This window comes from Notothenia rossii, assembly GCF_949606895.1.
Source record: "Notothenia rossii genome assembly, chromosome: 3".
NCBI lineage: Eukaryota > Metazoa > Chordata > Actinopteri > Perciformes > Nototheniidae > Notothenia > Notothenia rossii.
The window spans coordinates 44003512-44026011 of record NC_136901.1 but is presented as its reverse complement, the minus strand read 5'-3'; the positions used below and the strand labels follow the sequence as shown (position 1 = coordinate 44026011).

The following is a 22500-nucleotide window of genomic DNA, read 5'->3' as shown; positions in this document are numbered from 1 at the left end:
CTTTTCACTGGAAGTGTAACATCTTAACACCAATAGTGTTATATTTTAACACATTTGAGTGTTGAATTGGGTTAGTTTAACTATATCAGTGTTAATTCTTAACACTCACAGTGTTACATTTGACTCTATCCTAGTGTATTTTCCACACCGATTAGTGTTACAACTTTTCACTGAAAGTGTAAAATCTAAACACCTATAGTGTTATGTTTTAACACATTTGAGAGTTGAATTGGGTTAGTTTTACTCATTGTAGGGGTTAGTATGTAACACTAATTAGTGTTATTTTGTAATAAAGAAATGCTGCTTTTTCTAAAACTTAATGTTTATCTGGACTGTGTGCAACCTTACATTTAAATACATTGAATATACTCAACTACATGAATTGTTCTAGAAGTGCTAATAGGGTCATCTTACACACAACAGGGGGAAGAAAGACAAGCAAATAATGCATTTATCATTTTTATTACACCAAGCACCAAACACAGCTACAAACATATGACAATTACAAATGACACCACAAAAAGTGGTTACAAAAACAATGGTACAATGTAAAGACGATCATCGTCAGTACCATTACTACTCTGCAGGTCAAATGGCCTATACTTTTCCAGAAAGTTTGCATTGATTACAATTTTTTCCTCTGATTCACACACACTGTATGCATGAAAATGTTCACTGAAGAATTCAACGTCAAGCTTATTGGCAATGAAATGGACACAATTATTAACCTTAAGTATAATTTTTATCCTGTAAAACAAAGGAATCTCGTGGTCAGTGCCCATAGATACAACCAATCCAACTCTATACTCCGTCCCACTGATCTTTACCCAGTTAGTTGAAAAGGCATCTCCATCTTGCACTAATGGCACAACTTGGGGTAAATGTTCATGATCATTATCTGGATCAAATGCTTTCAGGGGACCATACTCTATGTGGTTTAAAGGGGACGTCTCCCAATTGTAAGCTATCAACATTTGGTGTTTTTTGGCAAGTGAGACTGTGATGTTCTTAACATTTTTCAGGGTGTTTTTGAACACCCGGTGCTTTGCTTCGAACCTCATACTCCACATATGAATTAAGGGTCCAATTTTTCTGATACAACTCGGATAATGTAACATATAATGGTGTTTAGGGATCATATTTCTATTTGGATAAAGCTGTCTAAACAAGACATGGTGCTCCATTATTAAATGTTTTAAATACACCGTCATGCCCATTGTTACAGATGGAGAGAAAATTATGTTAATGATTTGTAGTAGAAGCAACAGCAAAGACCAATTCTGATCACCTTCCGGCACAATGTCACCAAAAATCAAGGGAATATTTCTGATCAGACAGAGAGTCTGAATTGAGTTCAATCCTATAGTATTGTTAGCACTATCCAAGTGGACCCTTGTTGGACGATTTTTCCGCTCCAAGTACCCGTAGTCAAAAGCATAGATTCGAGACAGAAGATCAGCTTTTGACAAAAAGTTCTCAGACAGGTACCCCAACAGCAGCTTCATCTCAAACTGACCTACCCCTTCCAGAATGTCATGCATTATATCCAGAGAAAAATTCTGGCAAACGTGAAAAAACTGTAAGCTGTTTAGAGTTGAATTCCTCTTTAAACCACACACATGCAACTTTTGTGGATCTGACTGTAACTCGTTGCAATGAGTTTCAAAGATTTCTTTACCTCGTAAGATTATCTTTGGGTCATCCTCACTGAACACATTCTGGGCATCACTTTTTTCAATCAAACATAAACGACAAAAATAACGGCCACTGAAACACTCAATAAAACCCAGAATCCCATGCATTCCTAAATTGTCCCCTGTGATTTGACAAATTGTGCCGTGGACATTCACAGATGAATATGGCAAACTAATTCCACGACTCTCCAACACTTTTATGTCATCAATCAGAGGCTGTAAAATGGGATCAAAGCCGTATTTTTTAACATCTTCTGCATGAAACAATGCAACTAAATGGATATTCATTAGTGCAGAATTTAACTTTGGGGGCAGATTTCTCAGAACGAAGTACAGTGCTCCAACTTTATGAAGTCCATGTTTTGATCCAAGCGCGTTCGCTGTCTCAAAATCATCGTAATATAACTGAATTTGCAAGGATGTCTTGTGTTCTGAAAACAATGGATGTGATCTAAAGTAACTGCCATCGCAAAAGTCTTCATACCGGTTTTCGGTTGATACAGAAGGTGTGCTAAGCAGTCCACAAATATGAGTATTGCGACACATAAATTTGATTGTTTCCAAAATTGGAACATAAACAAAAGTGTCTTTTACTGGTACTTGATCAAAAGTACCCGTACCTTTATTGAGTCTTGAATCATAGCGGAATCCCAACAGTTTTTTCACAGGGTCCACAATTCCCCATTTTTCACTTAAATACTTCTTTCTTTTAGTTTCAGTATTAAAGTTCTCAACAGGGTTTTCAAAGGTTTCAAGACATTTTTCCAACGTATTTCTTTCAGGATTATCAACCGATATAGCAGACAATACTTTATGCTTAAACTCAGAATGAAGTCCTTCTGCAAAATCTTCTAAATGACTAACAACTGATGATACTACACTATTTGCCACACCACTACCAGTTAGTCTAGAAATAATTGCAGCACAAATGTGTTTCGTATTGTCACTGCTACCCTGACCAGACCCATTGCTTTCAGAACACCCGGCACCTTGCAAGACATCATTTCCTTCAATAGGATTTTGAGAGGCAACACAATCAGGTTCACGCTGATCATCATCAAAGAGGCCACCCTCTTCTGCATCATCACTGTGACATAAATCATTACCATGAATAGTATTTAAATGCTTTTTCAAACCTGCATATGTACTGAACTGACGCCGACAGGCGTCCTGAGAACAAGACAATTTGAACTTGGTGCTTGGGTAAAAACTGTGTCCTATCCGCAAGTGGCTTATTAAGGCCTTACTGGTGGTATGCAAGGCTTGACAGATAAAACATTTAAACATTGTCATTCAAGATCTTGGCACGCAACTCACGGACACGTGGTGACTCCTCCGTGGAGGTAACATCAATGTTGAATACAGTGGTCTGTACAAACGTGTACAGATGGACCAGGGACTCATCATACGAGAGGTTGAAGACGTAGTGACATTTAAAAAGTTCGTCAAACGCACTCAGTGAGCTGGTAGCATGGCATGGAATGAGCCGTTTGTCAACGGCGACGTAGTAGGTGTCGATCTTGTTACGGGTACGGCCAACCGCAAGGATGAATGGCTGTTTTCCTTCTCTTTCTTTTAGATGTTCATCTATGCTGCTGCATGACTGCAAAACAGATGATAAAAAAAAGACCATCGCTAGTGACTTACTTGGTTCAGACATGACAGTTGGTGTTAGATCATGTTCCATACTAGGTCATCTCTCACAAACCAAGCAAACACTAGTACGTTGTGTACATTTTACGAGGAATTTACCTTGTGGAAGAGCACCATTCTCTCAGCTGCATCAGTTGGGCTGATCTTGGTCCTCTTCTTCCGTCCAGCCGTGGGAGGCAAAAGATGAAGAAGCAACAGCAGAGTGGCCATGTCACTGTCCCAGTCTGAGAGAGAGAGAGAGAGAGACAGACCGACAGAGACAGAAAGAGAGAGAGAGACAGACAGACAGAGAGAGAGACAGAGAACACAGTGATTAACATATGAACAGAAAACATTAACCCATTTATGCCTAAAGCACCTGCAAAAATCCTGCTACATAACCCTTTTTGGGAAAAGGTGCCCTCAGCCTCAGCTTCCGAAGACATGAAATAAACATGAAATGATAAGCATTTAAAAGCTAAGACCCTCATCTTGCATCAGAATGTGTTCATTCAGCTCTAACATACCAAACTTAAAAAAAACCACCTCAAATCTCATGAGCCCGAATGCTGCGTCCATGCAGCTTCAGGCACCTGGGTCAATGTTGCTCTACGCAGCATCAATGGGTTGAACAGGTATTATTTATACTGTAAAAACACTGCATGCCAGCATACCATTACTCTCTGGTTGCCTCTCAGCCGCTTTTAACAGACGACACAGATCAGTTGATTGAGTCAGCTGGGTGGCCTCTTTGATGATCTTCAGCTTGAATGTTGTGTCCCACTTGTTCAGCAACTTGGAACTTGTTTCAGCACCAAACAGCAGGTTGAAGTCTTGATTCACCTGTTAACCACATAAAGAATAACAATATTGAATCAGGGTTTGGTACCACTTATGCTGCATTAAAACTGATTTAACCATCGCTAGAACAAAGATTTCAAAACTACACACAAAGGACACAATCAATGACACTAAGGCTGAAGTATGAAATATTGCATATTATAAAGAAAGATATGTTCTACTCACCAGTCCTTTGACATCCAGAAAACGTGGGAATGTTTTGAAGACATCCGCGCTACTTTCTGGGTCATGCACCAAGTCCTGCCGATATTGAAACGTCATCTTCATTTTCTCCAGCACACTTGCTTCTTCAGGGGTGTGACTAAGGAACGAAATGGCTTCCCTGCAGTCGTCACCATCAAGCTGCTCAGGCAGTGTTGTCACTTCTCTTCTCCGTTTTGGCCCTTGGTCTTTAGGCACTGATGGCTCCTTAGCTGGCCTCTTCGCTGTAGTCCTGCTCATTGTCTTCAGGCGCCACGCCAAATATCCAGTGCCTTTCTCTGCATCAAAAAAATGCTCCTGCAAAAAATGAAAGAACATCAAAATAGTCTTACATCGGGCACAGCAAAAGGAAACATAAGTAAAATCACCTAAATAAAGTCAGGTTCATAGCATACTCCAGTTTCAATAAAGTGGCTTTCTTCAGTTGCTATGAATAAAATATAATGCAATAATAACCATCTTATCATTTGGATTAGCCATCTTCCAATGAAAACTTTCCTACTGACTCCTCACAATCAATGCAAAACTTACATATCCTTTTGGTGAGAAAGGATCCTTAAGTGCAGGAAAAAGTGTAATGATTCCCAGCGCATAATTCTCCCTCTGTTTACGGGTGGGAATCCGGCTACAGTGACAAGACAAGAAATGTACTTAGTACTGACAGGCAGGACAACATTGTTGCACAAATCTAAACCCAATCTAATCTCAAAGTTCAATTGCTAGGTCTTACCCATGTCTCTCAGTCATGTCACTTGCCAGTATGTTGACAAGCTGCCTCCTGGTGCGGTGCTTCAGTGAGTTTTCTGATTTGTACTCTTCAAGAATGTCCTCTCCTCCAGATTTCCGAAGCAAGGCATTTTTGACCATCTGCTTACACAAAATACACAAAAGTAATTATCATCATTAAACATCAGAGCATGTAAATTGTCAAGCACCACATGACAGTTCTCTTAAAATGTTACCTCTTTTGCGGTGTCTGACAGGGGAGCCTTCACCGCAGATGGGCTACCTTCCATGTTCAATCTACTACGGCCTGTAGAAATGCCCTTTTCTCTTAGGTCGCTGTCACTCGACGAAAGGGACAAGGTGTCCGTGAGTGAACATGCAGTATCTGAAGTAGAAGGTGTTGAGTGGTCTAAAGGAAAGAAAACTGTACAACACACCCTTTGAATAATGATTGTCATAGTATCCATTTTGACATGGGCTGTTGTGGTAACATTCCAATTTCTTAAAGGCAGAGTATGCAATTTTGTACAAGACAAGTAATTATTAGTGTTTTTAATGTTCCTGAAAAGTTCTAATTTGGGAATGGGCAGCATAGATGCAATGCTGACTCGGGCCACAATCCTACATACCATATCTATAACAATTCTCAATAGTGTGCATCGATTACCATGCAACGAAGTACTGTATACAGTGCACAGCAAAAATGAGTACACCCCTGTTGAAAAGTAACATTTTGAACAATATTTTAATAAACACACAAGTTATTCCCAAAACGTGCATAGAGTAAGTTTAATACAACATCTGTTAAGCTTACAACAGAATAGTAAGGTCAATAATATAACTTAAATGACATATTTGTCCATTTTTGTGAAATTATGCTGGTGCAAAAGTGACTACACCCCTATGTTAAACTCCCATAGAGTGTCTGAGAACGGGCTGTGTTGGCCCGAAACATTATGAAATGAAAAGGCATTAAAAGGGAGCTCATCGTTGTGCGTTTCATCCTTGCCTTACATTGAACTTTTACATTTTGGTCTGCACCAGGCTAAAAGAGATGCGTGTGAGATTTGACTGAAATCCTATGGAGTGTATCATGATCTGCTTCAGTAGTAACAGTACATGTTGACAAGCATGTTTCTTTTGGTGAAATTCAGCCTCCCTACTGTTGATGGCATCCATACAGCCCCAAACCATGTCACTCCTACTATAATGCTTGACTTCAAGCATGGGGCACTTTTTTGTACAAATCACTTTTTACCACCACACATGCTTGACACCACCTAAAGCAAATTTGTTTATCATCGTCTCATCAGAGATAAACAAAATAAGGATATGGATTGCTGGAACCATGTCCTGTGATCTGATGACACCAAGATAAACAAATTTGCTTTAGATGGTGTCAAGCATGTGTGGTGGTAAAAAGTGATTTGTACAAAAAAAGTGCCCCATGGTTAAAGTCAAGCATAGTAGTGGGAGTGACATGGTTTGGGGCTGTATGGATGCCATCAACAGTAGGAAGCTGAATTTCACCAAAAGAAACATGCTTGTCAACATGTACTGTGACTACTGAAGCAGATCATGATACACTCCATAGGATTTCAGTCAAATCTCACACACGCATCTCTTTTAGCCTGGTGCAGACTCAAAATGTAAAAGGTCAATGGGAGTGGGAGTTTAACATAGGGGTGTGCTCACTTTTGCACCAGCATAATTTCACAAAAATGGACAAATGTCATTTAAGTTATATTATTGACCTTACTTTTCTGTTGTAAGCTTAATAGATGTTGTATTAAACGTAGTCTATGCATGTTTCGGGAATAACGTGTGTTTATTAAAATATTGTTCAAAACGTTACTTTTCAACAGGGGTGTACTCATTTTTGCTGTGCACTGTATTTAGCTTAATTTCACACTGTCAGTCCATTGCCAGCTGTACCGAAGAGCAAAAGCATGATGTACATACGTATGTTAAGTACTCTTCATTGACAGCACAAGACTCATACCTTCATCTGAAGTTTTTTCACGAACTGTCAAGCAAAGACCCGGATTGGACTCCAATAATTCTGCAATAATGTCTTCGTCAACTGCTGTGTCCGTATCATCGAACACCTCAAGCTCAGAGGCATCAGGAAGCCCAAACTTTTCTTTGACTGTAAAAAAAGAGAAGCAATGACTAACTGAAATCTGACCCAATATAGTGTATTGCCATCCTTGTATACAATATTACTGTTATACTTTGCAGTCAATGGCAAAGGTGTCTCATTCAGGTACCAGTACCATTGCATACAAGGATGGCAATGTAGGATCATTTTTAAGTTCAGTTACTTTCTTTCATAAAACCATACAGATATGCAACAATGTCTTTGGAATGACATGCAAGGGGGATACACAGAGAAAATGCCTACTGACAGCAATAGAATCATGGCCCATGTCTTTTGGCATCAATCATAAAGTTCTTGCCTTTACTGATGAAGTCCACATAGGTCACGGCTGAGTGCCAACTGATGTACTTCTTCACATTCCGGTATTTCACTTTCAGCAACATGTTGTCCTAAAATTGCACCTGGAATACATTTAGAAATGCAATGTCAATATACAACAATTTTGAAGCTACAAATGGGACTCAAGGTGTTAAATAGTGGAAATATCCTTTAACACAGTGGTCCTTGAAATAAAATGATGTTTTGGCAACCACATTGAACAATCCCCCCCCCCCCCCCCCAAAAAGAAAGAATCCACAAAAGTCTGTGACAAACATTAATCTCACTATCTGAGTGAGTGAGTGTGTGTGTGTGTGTGTGTGTGTGTGTGAGTGTGAGTGAGTGAGTGAGTGAGTGAGTGAGTGGCACGTCACACAAGACTTACTGAGGCCCTAGAAAGAGAACCAACACATTAGACCCGACATTTGGAGTGCCTGCAACAAAGGGGTGGGGGTGCAAGAACAAAAATGAGTTAAAGGATAATTCCACTATTTACCACCTTGAGTCCCATTTGTAGCTTGTTTATCAAGAATAAGAGTGGTGGACACCATATTCTGAACAATTGCTCCTTTCTTTTCTTTTTGACTGTTTTTGCTGGACCACCTGACAACTTTATATCTTGATTTATTTGGCATTTTGTAAATAAAGTAAATGATTGTGAAAGTGAAAGTGATTAGTCTTCTAACAGAAAGCAATGGGCACTATTTACTTTACAAAATGCCAAATAAATCACAACGCAACACAACTTGTTTTCGGAACACCCACGAACACCACTAACCACTCGGCGAGTTGCAATTTTTTTTTAATGAACGTTTAGTGTTGTTTTAAGGATCCACTGGAGAGTGCCCAATGGAACCCTGTCTGTAGCAGCCAGGTGGTCATGCAAAAACAGTCAAAAAGAAAAGAAAGGAGCAATTGTTCAGAATATGGTGTCCACCACTCTTATTCTTGATAAACAAGCTACAAATGGGACTCAAGGTGTTAAATAGTAGAATTATCCTTTAATGTTATTTATGCTCTCATCTTTACATGTATACTTTTATAAATATAGTTATTGATACTCTCATCTTTATACCTTTAGAACCAAATCTTCATGACTGAGCAGCTGTGTTAATGAATTAGCTTAGCATGTTAGCATCGAACTGGCGGGAGATTATAAACGTTCATAATTAGTTTATTATAACATTGTGATTGATTATTAATTAACAACATCATGTATTATAATAATTTCATGCATTATAATAATCGAACTTACTTCTATAATGAGTGAGTATTACTATAACTAGCTAATCCGTTAGCTTAGCATGTTAGCATCGAACTGGCGGGAGATTATAAACGTTCATAATTAGTTTATTATAACATTGTGATTGATTATTAATTAACAACATCATGTATTATAATAATTTCATGCATTATAATAATTGAACTTACTACTATAATGAGTGAGTATTACTATAACTAGCTAATCCGTTAGCTTAGCATGTTAGCATCGAACTGGCGGGAGATTATAAACGTTCATAATTAGTTTATTATAACATTGTGATTGATTATTAATTAAAAACATCATGTATTATAATAATTTCATGCATTATAATAATTGAACTTACTTCTATAATGAGTGAGTATTACTATAACTAGCTAATCCGTTAGCTTAGCATGTTAGCATCGAACTGGCGGGAGATTATAAACGTTCATAATTAGTTTATTATAACATTGTAATTGATTATTAATTAACAACATCATGTATTATAATAATGTCAAATGTTAAATGCCTTACTTACCTCTAAGAATGCCCTGTAGGAAGGATGAACGAAGATGCTGCTGTAGGTCTGGTCAGTGTCTGCTGCTACTTGTAACGTAAAGAGAAATAACGTAAATGTAAAGAGACACCCCCTCCCCTTTTCATTCGATGGGCATAAAACACTGGCTAGCATTTCTTTTAAAACATTAAATGCAGTGTTAAGCACTTATATAATACACATTTATTTTCACTGTAGTACAATATTACCTTGTGGAAGATGGTGAGCTTTATTAAGGCTAATGAATCACCGCCTTCAACACAGTTTGGTATGCAATCCTGCATTGGCCACATTTAGTATTCTTTAGATTAATAACGTACCCCACTTATTAAAAAATGGTTTAGGCTAAACTATTGAATAAGGATATAAATAATAGAAGCCTTAAACTGATATGTATGGTGGTTCTCTTACCTTGTCAACCGTCCTCATCGATCTGGAGTCCACACGATCTTACTTCTTCATGCCCAAGAGCGCGCAAAAACCGGATGTAGAATTTAACTCCAAATGAGTGTTGGGTATTGACACCTTGAAATAACACCACATACAGAGCCTTTTCAGCACTTTGAGTGTTAAAATAACTCTCAAATCAACACTTGTTAACTCTGAATAGTTAACACCAGATATTTTAACTCAAATTAACACTACCGATTTTGCTGTGTGTAATCGTCCGTCCGACGACAATCCTCCCAAAGCCTGTTGAGTTTGTATCACCTGGCTCCAATCAGGAAGTGATTCACACATTAGTACTCACAGATTCACACGTTCAATGCAAAGTGTTGTCATTTTTGGGGAAAGTGGGGATTCTGGGAAGTGTTACGTTTTTAGAAAGTTCGGACATTTTGGTAAAGTAGTAATTTTTTGGAAAACTGGGACATTTTTGTTAATGGGGACGTTCTAAGGAAATTGGGATATTTTGGGAACATTGGGACATTATTGGAAAGTGGGGATATTTTGGGGGAAATTGGGACGTTTTTAAGCAAATTAGGACATTTTAAAAACCTTTCAAGCAAGGATGTTTTGGGCTTTTGGGAAGTTCTTGTAGTGTTTGGAAATTTTTGGGAAATGTTGGTTAAGTTGGGTAATTTTTTAAAAACTGGGAAGTTTTTAGGAACTGGGGATATTTTTGGAAAATGTTGACTTTTTGGGAAAAGTATGGACATTTTTATTGGTTAGGCATATTGTTTGTTAAGTTGGGATGTTTTTTGACAATTTGGAAGTTGTTGTAATGTTTGGACATTTTTAGAAAGTTAGGACATTTTTGGTAATGGGGATGTTTTTAGGAACTGGGGATATTTCGTGGAAAATTGGCACGTTTTGGAAAAGTAGGGACACTTTTCAAGTAGGGATGTTTGTGTAATGTTTGGGAATTTCTGTGAAGTAGGGAAATCTTTTTGAAATTGGGAAATTTTGGGAAACTGGATATTCTTGGAACATTTTGATATTTTGGGAAAAGTAGGGATATTTTGGGGAAGTGGCAACATTTTAGTTGGATTGTGATATTCTTGTTAAGTTGGGATGTTTTTGGACAATTGGGAAGTTTTTTTAATGTTTAGACATTTTTAAAAAGTTGGGACAATTTGGTTGAGTTGAGTAATTTTTAAAAACTGGGATGTTTTTAGCAACTGGGGGATATTATTAGAGAATTTAGACTTTTTTGGAAACCGGATATTCTTGAGAAATTGTGATATTTTGGGAAAATGTGTGATGTTTTCGATTGGTGGGGACATTTAGTTGGGTTGGGATATTCTAATTAAGTTGGGATGTTTTGGGACAATTGGGAAGTTCTTGACATTTTTGGACATGTTCAGAAACTGGGGTTGATTTGTGAAAATTGGGAACTGTTTGGAAAGTGGGGTCAGTCCTCAATCTGTAGTTTGACTCTCTCCCTCCAGAAAGTAATTCACACATTAGTGAAAATCCAAAACACTGTTAAAGTGAAAATGCCTCTCCAAAAGTGATTATTTAATGATCTGCAGTTTGTTTCTGTATTGTTGAGTTTCCATCGTGATTCGTCTCTTTTCTGTCGCTGTGGTTTCTGAACAAAGAGCTCTTCCTTCATCAAGGCCGTCATGCCTGACAGCAGAATCTTCTTCCACCTATCACAGTAAATACATAATTAATGGCCATGGATGAAATATGCATCCACTTCCAACAATCTGGTTTCTACATAATTAAGATTTTCAGATTTATTATCCATGGCTTGATAAACAGCTTATTTCCTGCCTATTTATTATTCTCATTGCTCTTTCCCGTGATGTGCAGAGTGGATTCTTCGGGTTAAATATGCATTGCCCTAATTTCCGCACTCTAGTGAAAAGTTCCACATTGGAAGCACCTCCTATTCAACATGTCTTCTGAAACACCTCAACAACTTTAAGATCATTTACCCTGAATCTTGATTATTTTGGTGAACCTCCGACTTATTTACGAGCGGCGCAATGAGGTCGATATTTGTGCTTTTTTGAGAAATAGAGCCAAGAGCCATTTGTTGACATGGCAACTGATAGACTTCATCACATGAGCAATTATTTGTAAACGGGGCAAGATTTGGGAAAATTCGTATATTTTCTGACTTTTTCGGGAAGAGGGAACATTATTTAACAATTATTTTTCATAATTGTTATTTATGTAAAGTAGGGATATTTCACTACGGAGGAATATAATTTAGGAGATTGGCTCATATTTGGAACGTTTGGTTATTTGTGGAATTGGGCCATACTCTATACTAAAATAGTGATACGTTTGAAAGTGAAGACATTGAACTATTGTTCAATTGTTAACGGTGCGTTTGAGGGAAATCGAAAGATATTGTGATATCTTTATTCCTTTTTTTTCCAATTACCGAATTTTTTTTGTTTGTTTTAGTCAAATGTAATGATAAGAGATGTTGAGTTATAAGTAAAGTATCATCTGCAAACAATTTGATTTAAGATGAATTTACTGAAGGGGCTAGTACATATCACATTTCTTTAAATCTTATTAGAAATGTTACATATTGTTGTCTCCCATCTAAATAAATATTCTATTACCTGTAAACTATTCCTTTTTATAGATATCTCTGTGTTTTCGAGAGTAATGTGTCATGATCTTTGGCATCAAGAGCGTTTTTACTAAAGCTCCAGATCCATTAAGTCCTTATTTCACAGTGCTTTAAAGCCTTTCTCTGCGTTAAACAGCTATCAGCCACCTGAGGGTTACCAACCAGAAAAAAACCTTATTTATTCATTGTCAGGAAAATGTCACGGATAATGACTTTAATTTCCCCGCAGCTGTTGAGATTTTCTCCCGCTGAACTCCAGCTGCATCATGACATTTAGACGACGTTGGCATTTTGAAATCACCGATACTGAGACGATGATTTTAAATGTTAAAATCTATTAATCCAGCGCCGCTCCTTCGGGTTGTGATGCAGCAAAAAAGGCTTCTATTAGCGAATCAGAAATGAGTAGAAAACAGTAATTAGTCTTGCATTTCCAAAGGGTTTAATTTATATATATTCTTCCTGCTGAATTCCTGTGATATCTTGTTCAGGATAAATTGTTAATCAGCGCATTAAAAGTTTAATGTACTTACTGCTCCACTTCCTACTTATTGTGTCTCATGGGTTTCATTATCTGTTGTTAAGAATGCTCCGAAAGTAAATCTGACCGTAAATATTTGAAGTGTGACTCCAATTTGACTCCACAGTTCTCTAGTAAACCTTTTTTTCCCAGTTTATAAGCGTCTGTTGAATTTTCCCCCATCTCCCCCCGCCGAAACAGGAAGCAAAATGAACCCCTCTGATTGGCTGCTTAACTTTTAAATTGGGACTTTTGGGGAAAACGTTTATGCAAAGGAGGGACGTTTTACATATATGGGCACTTCTTTTAACATTTGGGACACAATAGAAGAATGGGAACATTTTGAAAATGTTGTGACATTTTTCAAAAGTGGGACCTTTGGGAACATTTTGATATTTTTGGGAAAAATGTGGACTTTTTTTAATTATAAAAGTTGGGACATTTGTCCTAACATTTCGGCATTTAAATATAATATGTTAAAACTTCAAAAGTAAACTCAGAACAACGAACAAACGTCTTAAAGTCAAAATGGCCGTCTCTTTTCAGTCTTCATCTTCATCCTCGTCTTATCTTTCGAACACTAAACTCAGCGCTAAACTAAGAAAAGTTCATCCTTTCTAGAAATCAGCAGTGTTTTAACTCCGTCTTCTAGTAAAAGCTCAGCTGGATCGACCAATCAAAAGAGCTTAGAGTGGTTTGGACATGTTTTAAAATTTGTGTCATAACATCTTAAATCTAGGTTTTCCCGTTTTCCTTTCTGAATGAGTTGTACCAAAATAGTTCGTCATACATTTTAGTCTTTGCGATGCGTTCAAGTGCAAATGTTTGGCCTAGTTATTTGGTGCATCTTTGGTGTTTCGGGTACTTTACAGTAACTTACAGTTTTCTAATGAGAATGTGGTATACAGTGGATTTATCAGATTAATACAACTGTAAGCATCGGGCGAAACCAAAACTGAGACGTAAAGGAGGCTAAAAAGCTCCGCAGAGACGTATATATTATGAGCGTTACAGATTTCTTTTGACAATCTGCAGATTATATTCTTGTTTTTCGTATTAACTGGTTGTGTTGTTATGCTTCGTTGAGCCAAAAACCTCATTGTGACTGACAGAAATGAATAAGAAGTCAATGTGTTGGTGGACTTAATGGAGAATCTCCCCCTGAGATGTTGATATGTTATCGATTGAATACACTCTGATTTTTCCCCTTGAGTGAATCAAAGTAAATTAGGTTATTATTTGTGTTAAAATCAACGGGCTTAAATCAGTGTTCTCACATCGCTCTCCGTTTCCTTTGTTCCAGTAGAAATGTAGTTCAGAGAGATACTTTCCGTGCTGCCTTCAGGTTCCCCTGCACTCCTCTCTGATTAATTTTACAACACTTCTTGCTTCCTGCACTTTATTTCTCATGCAGCTCACGCAATATCCTCCTTGTTCCCCGGAGTCGATGCCGTGTAAACCGTAATGTTTCCATCCTCTTTGAGAAAGATTTACTCGGTTTCCTCCTCAAGGTCAGGATGTGATTATTTTCTCCTGCAGATTTAAACACAATGTTCCTTCAGCACTGAGCTGTTGAGAACTGCTGTCCTCTCTCCATCGGAGGATATCTCCAAGACAACATAGAATCTTCTTTTTGTTTTTTGATATTGGGGACATTGTTGGCAGTTGGAGAAACTTTTGAAAATTTCCCCAAAAAATATATTGGGATCTTTTTTGAAAATGTGACATATTTTGGAAATTTGGCTATTTTCAGAAACTGGGACCGTGGGACATTTTTGGAAAATAGGGACATTTTGAAAATAGAACAGGCTTTTGGAAAATGTGGACATTTTACATTTGGAGACATTTTAATAAAGCTAATCAGAACATTTTTAGACAATTGGGACTTGGAAAACTTTGAATTGTTTGGAAAGGTTTTGACTTTTTAGGAAAGTGGGTTTGTTGAACCAAAGATGGGACGTTTGTCGGAAAATATATGGGATTTCTTTTTAAAGTTTGGGACATTTGTCTGAAGATTTGAGCAATTTCTTTAAAAGTGTGGACAATTGTGGGAAAATGTTGGTATTTGTTGGAATCATTTTGAATTTGTAGGAAGATTTGGGCATTTCAAAAGAAAATGTTAAAACTAGGGATGCACCGAATATTCGGCCACCGAAAATTATCGGCCGAAAATGGTTAAAAAGGCCCTTTCGGCTGTCGGCCGAGGTGGAGTAATCCCGAAGTGGTGAAAGTCTTTGCAGTTACACCCCCTCGAGAAATGTCAGCTGAACACGTTTTACAAATCGCAATCCGCGCCTCTCTCTCTGATAGTTTGAAATATCTCAAAGCAGCAGACATGTTGGCTGTGAGCCAGCCGTGAGCATGGTCGCGCGCCGTGTTTGTCGCCGCGTTTTGATTACGTCATCACAACAACACGTTAGGTTACCAAACTTATAGGTGCATTTGTTGTTGTTGAAGGCCTGGCTGTTACAGTCTTTATTTACACTATGTTGTTGTAGGCCTACTGGCCTAGATGTTTATTTTAAAGAACCTTGGCTTTGTTCTGAATGCACTTTGTTGTAGTTATCCTACAGAGAAAAGAAAATGCACTTGACTTGGAATTAATGTACTGTATGCATTCAGAAGTGCTGAATAAATGTTTTATGGACCCATAATAGTGATTATTATTTAAGTTAAGTTTTGCCATAATCATGTCTTTTTCCATAATCAGGTAGCTGAACAACATTGGTAAAAAATTTATACATTATATATATATATATTTCTATTAATCATTTTCGGCCTTTCGGCATTCGGTTTTCGGCCAACTGTTTCCTATTTTCGGTATCGGTTTCGGCCAAGAATTTCCCATTCGGTGCACCCCTAGTTAAAACTGTAAAGTAATCTGTCACACCTTGCTCAAATGACACCAATTTATTAAGCCAAATAAAAAAAGGGAAGATCTTTCTAGCTTGTTTGAACAACGGTTGTTAACAAACCCTCTGCAAATACAGAAACATCTCATTATGAATTCAGTAGAGATTTTGCCGTTTGCTCCATTCAAATTAAACATCCACGTAGAGCGCACACCAGCTTAAAGTCAATTAGGGTCATTTATGCTCATTAGCTAAATTAATGATGATTTATGTGAGCATTTCATCGTGGTGTCAGCTCCATTTTTTTCACGATTAAAATGCAGCATGTGTGGACGCAGCTTGAGCCTCGAAGACAGTTCATTAATCAATCGCTAAATGAATGAATTAGAACGTAATTAAGCCAGTTAGTTAGTCAGTGGACATAAATCAATACCAAACTGTAAATGTCATTTCAAATGTAAGAAATGGAGAGCCCATATTAAAGGCAACACAATGAGCTCTCTCTCTTTCTGTCCGTCCGTCCGTCCATTCATCTATCTATTTTAAAACGCAGATTTAAAGGTGAATTCATGTCCGTTTTCTGCAGCAATGTGGACAAAAATGAGCTGATATTTAAAGTGTAAACCCAGCATTTTAAAATTCTTCTGTGCGAGGAAAGGAAACGGAGCTTTAGAACTGCAGGATGATCCGGAGTTGAAAAAGGTTTCTCAACTTTTATCACCTTCATGCTTTCTTTGTTCTGGAAAACATTAAAGAGCCGGGTTTCTGCAGAACGGCCTCAGAAGGAAACTCTGAGAGAAAGAATAACAACCTTAAAATAACCCGGCTTCATGAAGACGTCTCAGAGGAAACAAGATTAAATTGAGAGTTTTACTCAGTCCTTCATGTTCCTTAATAACTGCGTCCGTTTGGTTCAAACACAAAAACAAAAGAAGTGCCGTCTGCTGAATGTTGAAGAAGAAGAAATGAAACCTAAGTCTTCCTTAAAGAGACCATATTCCTCTTTCTGTGGTTTGGGAGAGCAGGAGAGGACTCTTTAAAGTAGAGACACTACATACTGATATACACCTGAACATCAGCAGGAGAGGAGTCTTTAAAGTAGAGACACTACATACTGATATACACCTGAACATCAGCAGGAGAGGATTCTTTAAAGTAGAGACACTACATACTGATATACACCTGAACATCAACAGGAGAGGACTCTTTAAAGTAGAGACACTACATACTGATATACACCTGAACATCAGCAGGAGAGGACTCTTTAAAGTAGAGACACTACATACTGATATACACCTGAACATCAGCAGGAGAGGACTCTTTAAAGTAGAGACACTACATACTGATATACACCTGAACATCAGCAGGAGAGGACTCTTTAAAGTAGAGACACTACATACTGATATACACCTGAATATCAGCAGGAGAGGACTCTTTAAAGTAGAGACACTACATACTGATATACACCTGAACATCAGCAGGAGAGGACTCTTTAAAGTAGAGACACTACATACTGATATACACCTGAACATCAGCAGGAGAGGACTCTTTAAAGTAGAGACACTACATACTGATATACACCTGAACATCAGCAGGAGAGGACTCTTTAAAGTAGAGACACTACATACTGATTTACACCTGAACATCAGCAGGAGAGGACTCTTTAAAGTAGAGACACTACATACTGATATACACCTGAACATCAGCAGGAGAGGACTCTTTAAAGTAGAGACACTACATACTGATATACACCTGAACATCAGCAGGAGAGGACTCTTTAAAATAGAGACACTACATACTGATATACACCTGAACATCAGCAGGAGAGGACTCTTTAAAGTAGAGACACTACATACTGATATATACCTGAACATCAGCAGGAGAGGACTCTTTAAAGTAGAGGCACTACATACTGATATACACCTGAACATCAGCAGGAGAGGACTCTTTAAAGTAGAGACACTACATACTGATATACACCTGAACATCAGCAGGAGAGGACTCTTTAAAGTAGAGACACTACATACTGATATACACCTGAACATCAGAAGGAGAGGACTCTTTAAAGTAGAGACACTACATACTGATATACACCTGAACATCAGCAGGAGAGGACTCTTTAAAGTAGAGACACTACATACTGATATACACCAGAACATCAGCAGGAGAGGACTCTTTAAAGTAGAGACACTACATACTGATATACACCTGAACACCAGCAGGAGAGGAGTCTTTAAAGTAGAGACACTACATACTGATATACACCTGAACATCAGCAGGAGAGGACTCTTTAAAGTAGAGACACTACATACTGATATACACCTGAACATCAGCAGGAGAGGACTCTTTAAAGTAGAGACACTACATACTGATATACACCTGAACATCAGCAGGAGAGGACTCTTTAAAGTAGAGACACTACATACTGATATACACCTGAACATCAGCAGGAGAGGACTCTTTAAAGTAGAGACACTACATACTGATATACACCTGAACATCAGCAGGAGAGGACTCTTTAAAGTAGAAATACTACATACTGATATACACCTGAACATCAGCAGGAGAGGACTCTTTAAAGTAGAGACACTACATACTGATATACACCTGAACATCAGCAGGAGAGGACTCTTTAAAGTAGAGACACTACATACTGATATACACCAGAACATCAGCAGGAGAGGACTCTTTAAAGTAGAGAAACTACATACTGATATACACCTGAACATCAGCAGGAGAGGACTCTTTAAAGGAGAGACACTACATACTGATATACACCAGAACATCAGCAGGAGAGGACTCTTTAAAGTAGAGACACTACATACTGATATACACCTGAACATCAGCAGGAGAGGACTCTTTAAAGTAGAGACACTACATACTGATATACACCTGAACATCAGCAGGAGAGGACTCTTTAAAGTAGAGACACAACATACTGACATACACCTGAACATCAGCAGGAGAGGACTCTTTAAAGTAGAGACACTACATACTGATATACACCAGAACATCAGCAGGAGAGGACTCTTTAAAGTAGAGAGACTACATACTGATATACACCAGAACATCATACATACTCAACCAGTCTCACGGCATTTCATGTAATAGTCACAGCATTTAATCTCTTGATTCGTGTTCACCAATACGATTATCCCCTTTTTTTCGTGTCACACAGAACGATTTTAAAAGCAATGTATTTCTACTGGTAGTATGTTTCGTGCCTGCAGCACGTCTTTTTGTCCGTTCGGGTCTTGTAAGACCGGAAGCTGTGGGGTTCATACAAACATGTTCTTACTCAATATCAAGCCATGATAATTGCTTTTATTTTAAATTGTATAATGTCAGAATTGTTTTGCCCCCTGAGGAAAGGAAATGGGGCTCAGTGCCTCAGAATACTGAAATCTATATTTTTTAAATCTTTTTTAACTTCTAATTTGTTATTCTTGAGTAAATAGGTCGCGTAATGTAAAAGATTGCACTTTTCTAACGCTCAATAAAAGCTCTTTTGATTATCTTTGTAGGTCACTTCAGGACCTTCAGACATACCTTGATGCATTTACATTCTTCAGTTTAGTAAGAGGTGACTTTGCAACAAGTCTCACTGATCCTGTCCGTGGCGAATTAGAGCTGAACGCCCGAGGCAACACTCAGCTCACTGAAGTGTGTGTGTGTTTGTGTGTTTGTTCCCACATGTGTGTGTGACCTGCAGTTTGTTTGTGGGTGCCTGTATGTCCTCTAACTGTGTGTGTGTGTGTGTGTGTGTGTGTGTGTGTGTGTTTGTGTGTGTGTGTGTGAGTTTGTTTCCCCCTAAGGCTGTTAGACTGGCGACTACAGAGCTGTGAAACGGAGAGGTCACAGCTGTGTGTGTGTGTGTGTGAGAGAGAATGTGTGTGTGTGTGTGTGTGTGTATGTGTGTGTGTGTGTGTGTGTGTGTGTGTGTGTGAGAGTGTGTGTAAACAGCTGGTGTGAAATCTTCCCACCTGTGCACAGCAGTTTAAAGTCTCGGCGCAGCGACTTCAATCTGGATGTTTTAACAGCTATCTTTAAGAATAAAACACTAAATAAACACATTATGTGTATATTTTTTATTATACCTAAAATATGCAAAGTCATGTAATGACTGCATCTTTAAAAGAGAATAAAGAAATCTTTAAAATATTATTTTAAATATTAAACACTTTAAAGCGATAATATGTCGAGTATAGTGTTGTCTGCACCCTAGTGGCCAAAAAATGCAATGACGGCAGTTCTCAGGGAAATGACTTTAACTTTCACTTCTGTTCTTCTGTGTACCGACAGGCCTGGTGTGTGTGTGGGTGTGTGTGTGAGTGTGTGTGTGTGTGTGTGTGTGTGTGAGATTGTGTGTGTGAGTGTGTGTGTGTGTGTGTGTGTGTGTGTGTGTGTGTGTGTGTGTGTGAGAGAGTACGATGGCGTCACCGCTTGAACACGAATGATCGGACATGGACGACACAAACGAAACGTTTTTGGCGACGCATTGGCCCTTCCCATGTGACCCCAGTATCTTTGAATTCCCCGGCAAAAACCCCGGCGAAGACCCCGGCATCGAACCGGAAAATGACCCCATCGTCGGCGGAAACCCCGTTGGCGGCGACACCTCCATGGGGTTGCCTTTCCCAGAAGACCCCATCAAAATGCCAAGTGTACAGGTACATAATAATAATAATAATAATAATACATTGAATTTGTATGGCGCTTTTCTTAGTGCTCAATGACGCTTGATTCAACAAACAAACACGTAATTATTTACAACATAAAGTCGTATCAACGCTCCAGTGGTGACTAAATCTAAAAACTAAAAGGGTTTTTTAAAGGAATTGTGTTATATTGTGCACATATTTATTTTACTTCTCTATGTTTGTATACATATTTAAATTGTTCTTATACTTGAATTTTTGGTTATTTAAAAATCATTTAGTTACATTTTGGCTTTGTTTATATTATTTGTATATACTTTAATATATTTTCTACATGAATCTCCTCTCCTTCAGGTGGTCTTGATCCTGGCTTACAGCACCATCATAGTGCTGGGGGTTCTGGGTAATTCTCTGGTGATCTACGTCATCTATCGCTTCAAGACGCTGCGCACCGTCACCAACTTCTTCATCGCTAACCTCGCTGTTGGTACGTACACACACACACACACCCACCCTCCCCCCCCCCCACACACACACACACACACACACACACACACACACACACACACACACACACACACACACACACACACACACACACACACACACACACACACACACACACACACACACACACACACACACACACACACACACACACACACACACACAAACACCTTCCTCTCCTTTCTCCTACGTCCTTTGGATGTCAGAGAGGATTTCCAGGCTCTGATGAGTCTAGACTGACAAATCTGTGTGTGTGTGTGTGTGTGTGTGTGTGTGTGTGTGTGTGTGTGTGTGTGTGTGTGTGCGTGTGTGTCTAACATCTGTCAGCAGTAATCAGTGTCTCCTCTGTGATGTCTGCATTGTGTCAACATGTAAGATGTGTGGATTACAGATAAATCACTAGGATTTTAATTCCTCAGAGTTTTCGCCCTGGACAAAGAAATAAAGATCTTTGACTTCATTTTTGTGACTTTCAAAAAAACGTTTTTGTATAAATATTATACCGAATGATTCCTTTCACTCTCGTTCAGGAAATGAAACATTAACTCTGCTTTTCCATGTTATCTACATGTCTTCCCTTCACGCTGGTCTACGCACTGCGCGGAATGAATCTTCCGTGTTTCTCACCTGTCTTTCTTTTTTCACCTGTTTTCTGTGTGTTTCTTTAATCTCTGTCAACACGCTGCGTCTCCCCTTCACGCTCGTTTACACGCTGCAGGGAATTAAACATCAAAACAGTTTTTTCACATGTTTTTCTCCATTCACGCTGGTCTACGCACTGTGGGGAATGAAACATTAACTGTGTGTATCTCCCGTGTTTTTTAATCTCTGTCAGCGGACCTGCTGGTGAACACGCTGTGTCTCCCCTTCACGCTGGTCTACACGCTGCAGGGCGAATGGAAGTTCGGGGGGGCGCTCTGCTTCCTGCTGCCGTACGCTCAGTGCCTCGCCGTGCACGTGTCCACCGTCACGCTCAACGTCATCGCACTGGACCGACACAGGTGGGCGGGAAATTCAAAGATTCAAAGGTTTCATTGTCATATGCTCATAAGCTACAGTGTAGAAATGGCAATGAAATTATTCTGACCTGAGCTCCTCCAACAATGCAACATATATAATCACATACAAACATTTTGGTCAAAATATTGGTCACTTTATGATGTCATAATGTTTTTTTGTCTTGTGTAACCATTAGCCAATCAGCAACCAAGGTAGCCCCCCCCCCCCCCCCCCCTTATCACCGGAATCTTCTTGTAACCAAATGTCTCTCAGAGGGGCGTGGGGAGGGGCTCCTTATTTTCATCTAAACTAACAGACAGAGAATCAGCACTTTGGAAACAGGGCTGAAACAGAGGGGATTATGGGTAATGCTGCAATGATCTTTTTGGTGTTTCAGCCAATCAGAGACAGGCTCTATACTGTATCTGAGACCTGTGATATATTGATGAAGAAGAGGGTGATAGGGGACCTTTAAGTGTGCAAAAACGACAGAAAAGGGTATCTACGGTATAAGACATGTTTATCAAAAGTT

General features: G+C 38.7%; 2 protein-coding genes across 6 annotated transcripts in view; one reads left to right on the top strand and one right to left on the bottom strand.

Annotated features, from left to right (window-relative positions):
* The window catches only part of npy2rl (neuropeptide Y receptor Y2, like), a 36723-nt gene that overhangs the window by 5356 nt on the left and 8867 nt on the right, over window positions 1-22500 (top strand). Inside the window, exons 2-4 of the mRNA XM_079671968.1 lie at window positions 20107-20474; window positions 20817-20949; window positions 21805-21970. Coding sequence (XP_079528094.1) covers window positions 20268-20474; window positions 20817-20949; window positions 21805-21970 — 506 coding nt within the window. The 5' untranslated portion in view covers window positions 20107-20267. The remainder of the gene's footprint in view (window positions 1-20106; window positions 20475-20816; window positions 20950-21804; window positions 21971-22500) is intronic.
* Window positions 447-10055, bottom strand: LOC307034387 (uncharacterized protein). Of its 5 annotated transcripts, none has more exons than XM_079673224.1 (12): window positions 9804-10055; window positions 9375-9442; window positions 7979-8027; window positions 7574-7676; window positions 7117-7263; window positions 5351-5538; window positions 5119-5258; window positions 4920-5013; window positions 4353-4685; window positions 4001-4169; window positions 3447-3571; window positions 447-3297 (listed from the first exon to the last, which is right to left on the bottom strand). In XM_079673224.1, exons 4-12 carry the CDS (start codon window positions 7656-7658, stop codon window positions 2974-2976), a joined length of 1605 nt encoding a protein of 534 aa, XP_079529350.1. In that variant the 5' UTR covers window positions 7659-7676; window positions 7979-8027; window positions 9375-9442; window positions 9804-10055; the 3' UTR covers window positions 447-2973. The 5 variants fall into 5 exon arrangements, with proteins under 5 accessions (XP_079529350.1, XP_079529349.1, XP_079529348.1 ...); XM_079673223.1 differs by having other exon boundaries at window positions 9375-9439; XM_079673222.1 differs by having other exon boundaries at window positions 9375-10055.

Bases quoted from the DNA above. Each gene is read 5' to 3' on its own strand.
- LOC307034387 (XM_079673222.1), bottom strand. From the start codon at position 7,658: ATGTTGCTGAAAGTGAAATACCGGAATGTGAAGAAGTACATCAGTTGG. The intron at 5,014-5,118 runs GTAAGACCTAGC...TTGTCACTGTAG, and splicing joins GACATGACTGAGAGACATGG to CCGGATTCCCACCCGTAAAC. The intron at 3,298-3,446 runs GTAAATTCCTCG...TCTGTTTTGCAG, and splicing joins GAATGGTGCTCTTCCACAAG to TCATGCAGCAGCATAGATGA.